The sequence below is a fragment of the Bactrocera dorsalis genome, chromosome 2 (genome assembly GCF_023373825.1).
Source record: "Bactrocera dorsalis isolate Fly_Bdor chromosome 2, ASM2337382v1, whole genome shotgun sequence".
In the NCBI taxonomy this organism is placed as follows: domain Eukaryota; kingdom Metazoa; phylum Arthropoda; class Insecta; order Diptera; family Tephritidae; genus Bactrocera; species Bactrocera dorsalis.
This window is the reverse complement of record NC_064304.1, coordinates 105,191,445-105,204,274: the sequence shown is the minus strand read 5'-3', so window position 1 is coordinate 105,204,274 and position 12,830 is coordinate 105,191,445. Positions and strand designations below refer to the sequence as shown.

General features: G+C 31.9%; 1 protein-coding gene across 46 annotated transcripts in view; it reads right to left on the bottom strand.

Annotated features, from left to right (window-relative positions):
* The window catches only part of LOC105227104 (casein kinase I), a 112,504-nt gene that overhangs the window by 29,639 nt on the left and 70,035 nt on the right, over positions 1 to 12,830 (bottom strand). For 22 of the 46 annotated variants that reach the window (XM_049448888.1, XM_049448875.1, XM_049448876.1 and 19 more), the window contains 3 exons: positions 8,311 to 8,388; positions 7,623 to 7,733; positions 5,708 to 5,871 (listed from right to left, as the gene is read on the bottom strand). In XM_049448888.1, the coding sequence (XP_049304845.1) occupies positions 5,708 to 5,871; positions 7,623 to 7,733; positions 8,311 to 8,388 (353 nt within the window). The remainder of the gene's footprint in view (positions 1 to 5,707; positions 5,872 to 7,622; positions 7,734 to 8,310; positions 8,389 to 12,830) is intronic. The other 24 variants (XM_049448903.1, XM_049448912.1, XM_049448884.1 and 21 more) reach the window with 3 other exon arrangements.

Below are 12,830 nucleotides of genomic sequence, written 5' to 3'. Positions count from 1 at the left end.
TTTATTTATGCTAATATTTACAGTAAAAACGTTGTTAACGTGTAAAATATGTATGTATGTATATAAAGGTTAGGCGTCCAAAAGCTTTAATGTTAGTACATAAGGATATGATGGTTCTCAGAAATAAAAAAATAAAAAAAAAAATTTAAAAAAAATAAAAAAAATTGAGAAAAAAAATTTCAATATTAAATATTTTTTAAATATTAAATTTTTTTAATAAAAAAATATTAAAAATAAATATTAAAAACAAACAACAAAAAATTTTTAAAAATAGAAATAAAGAAGTAGGCAAATAAAAAAGAAATCCTAAAATTGTCGTTTTTTAGCAATTGTTTTTTTTTTAATTGTTTTTGTTTTCCATTTGTTGTACTTGTGCTAAGCTTTAATTAAAGCAAAAATATATATATATCTATTGTTTTAAATTTCGGTTTATTGCAAATGCACCATGAAGTTAGCACTTATACGCACGCACAAAAAAAAATAGAAATTCTCGAAGCATTTTTCGAAAACAGTCTGCTTCCTTAAACGCTTGCACTTTAATACTTACATCTTAAAATATCAATACTTAACTAATTTACTTTTTGTTGATAAGACAGATGAACACTACTGCTAAAAATTTATTTTATTTATTTACAAATATTCATGCTGCACAGTCACACGGCTACGCTACTGAAAGTACTAAAGTAATCAAACCAACAAAGATAACTAGCAATGCAACCCTAAATTTTTTCAATACTGCGAGAACTTTATACTTTTATGTTGCATACTAGTTTTCGAATATTTCTTAACTAGAAAGAGGAAAATGTTGACAATTCGAATAAAATAACCTAAACTAAAAGTATAATTTAGATATAACACATTTGTTCTATAAATCGTCAACTAATGTGCAAAACAGCGTATCATCAAAAAAATCTCAATTGAGTCTTTTATTGCTTACGATTTACTACGTCATTTTACATAAAGGTAGTATAACCAATTTATAACCAATATATAACCAAAACTCAATTTTTATTGCAATATGAGTAGTTTCTATTATATATCATTTTTCCTTCGTCTGTAGCTTATGAAAAGTGATGTTATGTTATTTTGCATTTCAGGTGACGATATGTACCACATAAGACGAGAGGAGTTCAAAACTTTTTCGAAGAGCTCATGGCAGATAATTTTTAATTAGCTTATAGAAAAAGGCCGAAAACAAACGGAAATTCGTAATATGACGATCAAACATAAAATATATGTACGATCGCTTTAACTATCCTATAGGAAATTCGAACATATAACCCTGTATAAAATCTTAACGTCTTGTGGAAAGTTGTGTTCACAATGATTCCAATTTTTTATTAGCATATTAAAATAAACAGAATGGAATAGCTATATAACAGTCACCGCCGATTAAAGCGACCCCATAGGAAATATAAACTTGTAAATAAATATAAAAAAATTCAAACCACAGTATATATTATATAATATGATAAAATTATATAAACTGAAATAGTGAGGTTAAGATCAAATCAGAGTTACAATATCTTAAAAACCAAAAACGTCTTTTTTTGATTTTGATCGATCATTTTGTTCGGCAGCTATACGCTATGGTGTTCCGATCTGAACAATTTGTTCAAAATAATCATAATAATGCCTTGGATAATAATCGATGCAAAACTTTATGAAGCCACCTTGACAAATAAAAGAGCTTTCCATACAAGCTTTTCATAGAAGTTCTTGAGTTTCATCGGTTAGTTGTATGGCAAATATATGTTATAGAACTCCGATTTGCGATTTGCCTTAAATAATATTCTCTGCCGAAATTCATTAAATATTTCGCTAAATGAGAAAGTTTTCCAGAAAAGCACTAGTTTCCGATCGCGCAGTTTGTATGGCAACTATGTGCTCTAGTAGTCCGATATTGGCGTTTCCGACAAAGGAGCAACATCTTGGTGAAAAAAAGCCGTATGCGAAATTTCAGACCGAAATGCCAAAAACTGAGACTAGTCCCTCATTAACATATATATAGACGAACAGACAGACGAACCGGCATGCCTAAATCGACTAAGCTCGTCACGCTGATGATTTAAATCTATATTCGAAAAAAATCGCTTTGAAATTGAATAAATGCTCTGAATTAATAATATGGAGAAGAAACAGTCTGGCACTGTAAACGATTCCATTTTATATCCATAATTTTACTTTTAACAAAAAAAGGAAAAAGAACCCATTGGAGTTTAACACAAAATTCAAGCTTCCAAAGCAATAAATAATCACGAGTTTTGGTCCATAAATATAACATCTTGGCAATGACAACCTAAAATTTAGAACATACATACATCAAATAGGACATATTTTCGTCTCCCAAAAGTACATGGTAAATAAATGCTCAAAAAAATCAACAAAAAAAGATATATTTGACATATTACAAACACACATATAAACTGATAAGCTTTAAAGAAACCGGTTGACCTATATTTTTATATCTATATATTTTTATATATATACGTAACCTCTGTCTTAATTTTCATACACTTCATTTAACATATTTGAAATTTAAAAATGGTTAGGTAAATAAATTTTTTGAAAATTGTATACCTATACTGAGCGAAAATAGTTTGTGTTCTCTCTGACAGCAGTTTCACAGTGACCATAGTAGACTAGCGGTTAGTACTAAACATAGTTTGATGAGTCATAAAAGTGGGTGTAAATAGTAGAATTTTTTTATTTATACAAGAAGAGAAAATCTGTTTTGATATACATATGTATGTATATATCTAATATTTACAATTCATAAAAATTTTAAATATTTATTTTAGATAAATAAAATGCTTAGTAGTTATCCAAAAAAAAATCGACACTGGCTGTTGGGTTGTTGTTTCAAGGGTAAAAAAGAGAGCGCTGCCAACGAAGGTTTGGGGGAAAACAATTTAACAGACGGCGTACACAATGGTTGGTAGAAAAGAACATGCAATGCAAAATAGAAGTTGGCGAGATCGACCCATTTGGATTGGTTGGTACATGATTATTTTAGAGGGCGGGTAGTTTTAGTCACGCGTTTATTTAATTTCGTTAATTTCAATAAATGCAAATAAAAAATACGCTAAAAAAGCAACTAATGATTTTTTTTATATACATGTCTGAATATTTAACGGAACATAACAGTTAAAGTCATATTGGTATTAGACTGCGTTATTATACTAATCAATTCGAGTAGTTAAATTTGTATTTAACGAAATGTAGTTTACTTTAGGCATTAAATAATTACTTTAAATATTGAATGAAAAATGTAACAAAAATAACTTTAGCTGATCTAGAACAAACGGTTATAACAATAAAATAAAGCTACCAAAGACAACTAACCTTAAACTAACTAAAAACTCAACACTATCTTACAAAGAATTTCAACGCTAAGCGTAACTCGATTTAAAAATACTTAAACTAATTAACAATATATATACTTTTTAATTTTGATAAACACTACTTTTGAACAAAAAATGTTAATTGGCACTGTAACTACTAAAATAGAGTACAAATTATTTTGATAAAAACAGAAAATATTTTTTTAATAATTTAAACAAAATGCTTCAGTTGCGCCTGAGAAATAGTAAAGTTCGAAATATTCTAAAATTATTTTGAATTACCCAAGAAACGGTTTCCAAATGAAAAGAAGTGAACAGAAAACGAGCGTAGATAAAGAAAAGAAAAAATGTGAAGATTATAACGACGTGAAGTGAGTAAAACGAATAAAACAATTACACATTTGGATTGGGCGCAAAATTCGAAAATAATTTTGAGAAACATAACTGGAAGAGATGTGTAACAATAATTGAAGAAAGACGAGAAATTTCGAAGGAAGGGAGGGGAGAAAAAAAGTAAAAAAACGATCTTATTAAAGTATCGACACGAAGAGTACGAGTAACTCGAGAGGATAATATATAAAAAAAAAAAAAAACAATTACAAAAAAATATGTTCAAAACGCGCGGAATAAAAAAATTCAAGCTGACTCGTTAAATATACAAAAATGGCTGTTGAGACACTTATGTGACTATCATAAATAATATCAACTGTATTAGAACTAGGTAAGTATATAAATGAAAAAAATTCTAATATAAAAAATAAACTTTAGAGAATTTAAGCGCCGAGTACCTATAAAAAGCTAAGTGATTGTGCAAAAGAGCTTTAAATCAAAGTTTTTAGAACTTTTATGGCATATTAATGAAAATTTCAGCAATTTTAAAACAAAGTTTCTCAAAAGCAGAAAATAATTTAATTTTCATATATTTTTTAAAAACAACTTTTAGAAATTTTTGCCACAATGGAAGCTTTTTGGGAACATGGAGAAACGTTTGGCTTTGATTGTAAATAAAATGAAATTGTACAAGTCGAACAAAATCGGTTGTCATTCAAAAAGCTCTTAAAGCTTGCTGGCTTTTGTAAAGGAAAATAAATCCAGAACATTTAAGAACAGAAAAAGACTATCAAGGAAAAGGCGCATTAAGCTTTTTAAGCAAAAAGCGATAAAAGCTCTAAAAGCTTTCTGGCTTATTTGATGGGTAAAAAACCGAAAATTTAAGAAAAATGTGCTTAACGTTTTTCAAGAAAAACGCCCAAAATTTTTTTTTTTTAATTTAGAAGTTTTTTTAAAAGCTTTGTAGAGGATCAACATCACAGAAAAATTAATAGACTAATTTCTTTTCTTTTGATGAAAGCTTTTTATTTTTATTATAATATCAAACGGCTTTTGAAATCAGCAATTTGGGTAGAAGAGCTTTTAAGTATTATATGAAAGTTTTGTTGTTGGTAAAACACCAACATCAATCAATTATTACTTTTTGACTTCAAAAAAACACGCTTAAAGCTTTTTAAGAGGTTACGTCGGTTTTGACGACCGAAAGAATGCTTATTTTCACCATTTCCCTTATAACTTTTAAGCATATCAAAGCGGAACATTTGAAAAAAATATTTGAAAATTTTGGAAGAGAGAATATAATTTTTACTACAAATTCCCTCAAAAAATTAGTTGTAATCGAAAAAGAAATCCTGCGATCAGTCACGAGGCCATTCTATTTAGAAGAACTATGAAACATTTCAATAAGATCGCTTCATTAGTTTCTGAAAATTCGTGCCTGCCGACTTTGAAAACGAGGTTTCGAAAATCAAACCGACCGGTCTAGCCTGACGGGCTGCTGTCCCAAAGGTGCAATCTCCTGCACTTTTTATTGCGATTGTCTTTGAATATCATCGTAAAAATAATTTTTCTTTTTTTTGAAGTTTCAAAAATTTGTGCATCCTTTTAAAAACATGTTGGGCTATTAGAATTTATTCTCAGAATACAGAAACCATATAAAGCCTTTTTAAATCCCCAATCTAAAACGCAGTATATTTCCAATTTTTTTCGTATTTTTGTAGTTTTTGTTTTTGTGTTGCTCGTGCTTTACACAATTTCTTCGTATGGAGTTTTCAAATTTTTTTGATTCCTCCCAAACTTAGCTTATACTAATCGAACTCATATAGTATGCAATAGAAACCAATAAAAGCAGCATAGCGCACATAAAACTTATTTTAAACACAAAAATTAATTATACAGAAAAATAAATAAAACACTTAATTCTCATAAAATACATAATATTAATACAGCAAAAGAGAAAGCAGAAGAAAAACGAAAAAAAACGAAATTTAGCATACAGAAAATTAAAAAAAAAAAACATAATGTAAACTTACAAGTTGCTTAGATATCATCAGTACAGTCTTAAGAGAAAATTTACGGGAACAAATATTGAAGAGATCTTCTAAGGACAGTCCCAATAACTCTAATACCATGGCATTATAACGGCCACCACATGTGCCCAGATAATACACACGCGGTATACCCTCCGGACAATTATCTATTTTGTATGTTCAAAGGTTGTCACACAACACACACGTTAATGGTGAGTGCATTTTTCAAAATATTGATGTTTTTTATGGTTGTTGGTGTGTTTGTGCAGGTGATAAATAAAGTAGGATCCATGATAACAAGCGGTTGTAGCATATCCGGTGGCACAGCATCACAGCACAGCAGGATTCATCGATTGGACGATTATTTGGCACGCGACGAGCAAAGGTTGGTGGTTGTCATTACAATTTTTTTGGCGGGATGTGTGCGTTGATGGATTTATATTTGTGAATATATATATATTTTATATTTTTTAGCAATAGATGAAAAGCACGCGCGCAGCAACAGCAACAACAATTAAATGCAATATACAACAAATGTAAAAAAATAAAAAAAAATTTATACAAATTATTCTCGATTTCAAAATATGTTTGCATGTGTATTTACTACAGCCATTAAGTGTGTAGATTTATTACAAGAATTTGTTTTTTGAGATATGTATGATGAGACTTGTGAAAATATTAATTCTAATGTTTCTTTATTTGCTTTTTTGGCAGCTCATTTTCTAGTGCGGTTTGTCCGTGGGGAATTTCTAATTTTTCACTTACGCACCGACCTTCGAAATATGTTCGAGAAAATCTATTTTTTTCTTACTTAATTATAATAGATATTGAAGCCTTCGGTTTTTCATAACAAATGTGCCTTTGCCCACAATGAGGGGACCTTCGAAGGTAATAACGGTGCAAAACTTTGAATTTTATAACAAGCAAAATTACGACAAGAATTTATTTTATATGCGAATGTGGTAAAGGTGGGATTTTCACTAAGTTAAAAAGCGTATGAAATAGAAACAACCAAATAAATAACTGGAAATAGTGCTTAATAGTTGAATGAAATTATTCCTCTTATCAAAAAAATTAATATAAAATTTTGAAGCTTTTTGAACTTCTTATAAAAAGCTTTAAATGTTAAAACATAAATCTTATAAATTTTTAACTAGCGTATCTCCAAAAGTGTTCTACAGTTTTTGCTTTCAGGCTAAGTAATTCGAAAAGCTTTGTATTAAAGAGCTTTCACTGTTCCATTTTTTAAATTAGAATCCGTAAAATATTGTAAAAGCAACTTTGTGACACTATTAATGTTTCCAAATATTTATACTGTCAACAAAAATCTTATGAATAAGCTTGCACTCACACTTTTGACTAGCGTAGTTACTCTAAAATTTGTGCTATTGCACCAAGTAATTCGAAAAGCTTTATATTAAACAGCTAAAGAGCTTTCACTTTTCCATTTTTAAATTAAAATCCGTAAAAGTAACTTTCTGGCTACTCTAAAGCTTTAAACTAGACTATTCGAAAAGCTTTGATTTATGGAGCTTTCACATTGTTTTACTGGTATATAGAGCAACTAAAGTCGTTGCTATCACATTATATATATCGAGAACAAGCTTTCATTTTCATATCCTGTTTCGTAAATTAACTAATATTTAAAAAAATATATATATATTTGGCGCCTTCAAGAAATATTAAAAAAAAAAATATTGTAATAAAAAAAAATATTTGGTTGTTTCTATTTCAAAAAATTAGTATAATTTTATGTTAGAAATTTCGATTTTTTTCACTTTTAATTTCTAGGCAGCAACTTAAATGAAGTAATATGCAGAATTGGAGTTTTTAGTTGAAGGGAAAGGATTCAGTAGTTAACGGTTAAATATTGTAATATTTTTTTAATAGCTTTAAGTAATTGAAAGCGATTACATACCATGTGATCCTAATAGTTTATAAAACCTATACTCTAAATGTAGTTGTGGAGCCTTTGACTTCATAGGCTCCATTTTTATTGCTACGTGTTCATTGTTGTACAGATTTTTGCCTGAAATCAAAAGAAAATATATTTAAAGATATGTTTGAAAATATTTAATTATATGCACATACAATAAAATGCTTTACATAACTATGCACATATAAATTACAGAAATATGCATTTTCAATAAAGTTCTCAATAAAAATTATAACTCAATTCTTTCGCAGTATTGGTCAGTTAAAACAGCAGGCATTCCCCGAAAGGACACTTTAAATTATAGATGTTGTAGATGGCAGTCCATGCTGACACATATTTTTTAAGTTCAAATTTCAGTACGTAACATACATATGTATATAAAATATTTTACACCAACAACCAACACTGCTGTTATGCCTCACAGTCTTACACATAACCAAACAGATGTACAAATACACTGCGCAGTTGCCGTTCCATTTCCATCATGCACTCATCAGCACCGCATCACCAGCAGGCAACGAATAGATATGACAAAAAAAAATATACACAGAAATGCAAATTAATTTTTTGGCGCACAGATATATGCCGTATTCGTAAAAACAATCACAAAAATTGCGCATAAAACCATTCCATTGCTCCAAATTCGTTTGCGTGCACAGGTTTATCCTACCTGCTGCATCAGCGCCGCTTGAACTGGCGCTGCCATTGCCACCGCTGCCGCTGCCACCAAAAAAGCACATCCGTCGTCCTATTGACGCAGAAATGCAAAGTAAGGAAATAAAATATTCATTTTTCTGGCATAATATTGTATATGTTTTTATTTCTTGTTATTTGTGTGCGTGAAAACTCAGCGAGTCGACGTAACATACATACAAACGTCCTGTTAATGGATGGATGATTAAAGTTGAGTTGGATATTCCGTTAACTCAATGAACGCGTTGATGGAAAAAGGAAATAGGTCAACCATACCGGCTGTTGCAGTTATTTCCACTAAAAATCGAGCGACCAAACAAACCAATTGCGGGAACTGGGTAACATTTTGGTAAAAGAAAGTGCCAATTCTTGCAGCCGAGGGAAAGAACCTAATATCGACCCGTTTTGTTAGTAGTTCACCCTCTTAGGGGATGCTGGGAATACATTATAAAAGATATTAGACAGAAAAAGTGCACCCTAAAGTTTTGAAATTAGATAATTACTCAAACTACAGGGTAATTCAGGCGCAAGTTTTAAACTTTCTAAGAGGCATGTTCAACTTCGCTTCGCTCAACTTATGGTCAACATGAGCCTACTGAGCGTACTGTTCGCAACACCATCAGCCATTTTGAGACCATTATTGGATAATATTTGACCGAATAGACCACGTTCAGCACGCCGTAAAGAAAAATACAAGTATAGCAGCCGTAGTTGAGAGTGTAGACGCAAACCATGGCGAATCGATTCGGCGCCGTTCGCAACAATTCGGTCTGACGTATGGAAGGACTTGGCGCATTTTACGTCGATATCTTAATTGGAAAGCGTACAAAATACAGCTTGTGCAAGAACTGAAGCCGCTCGACTTTCTCAAGAGACATCGCTTCGCTCTATGGGCACTTGAAAAGTTCCCAAAAAATCTGACATTTTTGACCCATATTTTTTCCAACCCATTTATGGCTCAACTAACATGGAAACACATGATGCATTTAGGCGATTTTTACGATGAAATTATTCAACAAAGAAGTTCTAAATTTTGTGTGCGGAACCAAATTTCTGGAGCTGAATCCTTCAGAATGTACCAGCAAGTGTTTTTGATTGGTGCAAATTATTCCAAGAGGGTCGTGAACACGTGGACGATGAACCACATCCAGGGCGGCGGTCAACATCAACTCATGATCCACACGTCAATAAGAAAAAGTAATTGGTGCCCGAGAATCGAAGAATATCAGTCAGAGATTTTACTGGCATCGTTGGAATATCGGAAGGATCAGAATGTCATGAAACGTATTATTACTGGCGATGAGTCTTGGATCTATGCTTGCGACCCGGAACTTGACGATAAGTCGACCGAATATCGTGCAAAGGAAAGCCGAAGCCGAAAAAACACGTCACAGCAGGTTAGAAAACAATTTTATGTTGACAGTTTTCTTCGATTGACGAGGTGTGGTGAACTCCGAATTCCTTCCGACCGGATAAACTATCAACAAGGAATACTATTTCAGAGAAGCTTTTCGTAAAAAGCGGCCAGAATTATGGGCCAACTCTTGGTTTTTGCACCACAATAATGCACCGTTCCATACTGCATTGATTCTTCGTGAGTTTTTTGCCAAACTTTCAACTAATATCATGCTGCAACCACCGTATTCGCCTGATTTAGCTTCGTGTGACTTTTGGATATTTAGCGAACTCAAACGAACGTTCGGGAGAAACCGTTTTGAGCCAATTGACATTAAACGTGAATCACTACGAGCATTGAAGGCTATTATTTTGGAAATTTACTTTAACAACTGTTTCGAGGATTGGAAAAACACGTTGACACAAGTGTATTGGGCGTATTACTTTGAAGGAGACGGCATAGATTTTGAAGAATAAATTAGGAATTTTAAAATTATGAACAAAGTCTTATACTATCTTTGGCTCTTAGAGTATTTTATCTATATAACGTTCTCGTGTTCGTAAAACAAGTTTGCACACGCTGATTAACGCTGATTAGTTACGTAAATAACTGTGAATAGTAAACAAAACAAAATCTGTAAACACAATCAATACACTGAGACTGCAAAACTAATCTGTAGCCGATAAATTGCGATGCAAGAAAAAATTAAATACAATAAAAACAATTTTACAGCTTTTTGCGCAAATAAATTAAACGAAACCTGCAAATAAATTAATAAATGCAAAGCAAACAAATATTATCACTTGGCAAAAAAGAGAAAAAAATATTTCTGCAAATAAAATTATTGATGAATGAATGGACATTAACACGCATACAAGTGCTGTTGCAGGCAAAGGGAGGAGAGGAGAGGGCAATGCAAAATATATTATATGAATATTTATGTGCAAATTTAATGGACGCGCATTTACTACCAATATGTAGGCATAAAAAATCAATTGAAAATGCAATTGTGTCAATGACTAAAGTCAACAACATAAATACAACGTTGCTGTTAACTAACACTCGCGTGCTTGTTATTGTGCTGTGGGAAGCTGACGCTGTTACGCCTGTAGAAGTACAAAAAAATACAAGCTGAGACTGTTAGAGACTGCTGTTAAATATTTGCAGTTATACTCAAGTTTAATTTGACGGACATTCTTTTATTGACATTCAATTTAGCATTGACAAGTGAGAGGTGAGGCAAAAATGACATTGCACACAATCGAATTGCAGGTAAACAAAAAAATAAATAATTGATATAAAGTTTATGATTGAAACTGTGCATATTGAAATATGAAAATTTACTCAGCTGCTCACTGAAAGGGAAACGCAGTGGAAATTTTAAGAGCACTCACTAAAGGTTTCTCAGTTGGTCAGCTGGTTGAACAAAGAAATAAGGAGCGTCTTCGATACGCCATTTGTGTGCTCGCTATGAAAACAAAAACAACGACAGTGAGCTGAATTCGGTACTATAATAAAGATATAAACGCTTTTTTAATGCTTCAAGGGACACCTGTGGGCAAAAAAGTTTGAAAAAGTGGGCGAAATCACGCCTTCTAATAGGTTTAATGTACATATGTATCTCTTAAACCTTTAAAGTTACTGGAGCTAAAGTCGCTTGGTTCAAATACTATAAGACCGACAATATGAAAATGGATGAAATCGGATGATAACCCCGCCCACTCCCCACATAACGGTATTGTTAGCTTCTAAACGCGCGACAAATCAGTAATAATGTAAGCCAGTGACATTCAATTGTCGAGGTACAATATCTCAAGAACCGTCCGACCGATTTCAACCAAATATGACATTCTTATGTTATGTGAGTGAAATCGGACCACAATCCACGCACACTTTCCATATAACACAATTTGAAATTCTATTAGATATTTGCACTTACCTGTGCATTTATGTATTATAATTGTATATCGAAACTACTTTATTTAACAAATTATCTTTCAAAAATTTGGCATAGATTATTTTCTAAGACAACTCTATAATATCCGACAACAAAAATTTCTGATCGGATGTAAGTAGGTCAGGCCATACAAACTGACCGATTAAAACCAAAATATAGAATATAGCCAAAATAACGGTTTTTCTATTTGTTTTGTGCGGGTAATTCTAGTCCATAACGACGCAGGCGTGAAAGCAGAACGAGGAACAAAACGCAAAGTGAAATAAAAGAACGCATAAAAATGCATGCATGTCGGCTGACTTTGAAAAATTGTAACTTTATAGCATACATCACAAAAAAATGGTGTATGCTTATTAGAGAGGTTCTTAATTGTAAAAAGAAAATATTACCGAAATATCTAGCATAGTCAAAGCTTAGTCATATATTGTACACAAATATCTCGTCACCTTAGGAAATTAAACATTTTTTACTATCCATAGAGAAATCAGACCTATGTGACATGGAATAACCGTTTATATTCAGTACAGACATTTAGATGTGCTAAGTGCCGCCCTAGTAATAAGCAATTAAACGAGAAGAAACAGAATTGAGATAGCATATTGCTAGTATAGCTGTGGAAACTGCAACACTTAGTTGCAATATGAGAACCGACAGACTGGCGGATAATCATTTAAATTGTATACAACTCTAAACACATGTTTTCAAACAAAAATAACAAAAAAACAATAATAAAATTCGTTAATACACAATTAGACTTGCGTCAAATTCGAGTTTGGTTCAAAACTAAAATATTTTTCAAAATTTCCAAAAAAAAAATCTCACAGCGTTATCAACTAAAAAAGAGAGAGGAAAGCTTGAGCAAGAACTCAAGCCGTTCAACCTTCCCACGCGACATCGCTTGCTTTCATCGCTGCTCTATGGGCTTCTGAAAAGTTCCAAAAGAAGATCTGACTTTCGAGCCAAATTTTCTTTAGCGATGATACCCATTTCTGGCTCAATGGGTATGTAAACAAGCAAATTGGCCGCATTTGGGACAAAGAGCAACCTGAAGAGATTCAAGAGCTGTCACTTCAGCCAGAAAAAAACGGTTTGGTGGCCGGTGAAATTATCGGTCCATATTTCTTCAAATATTATGTCTTATATA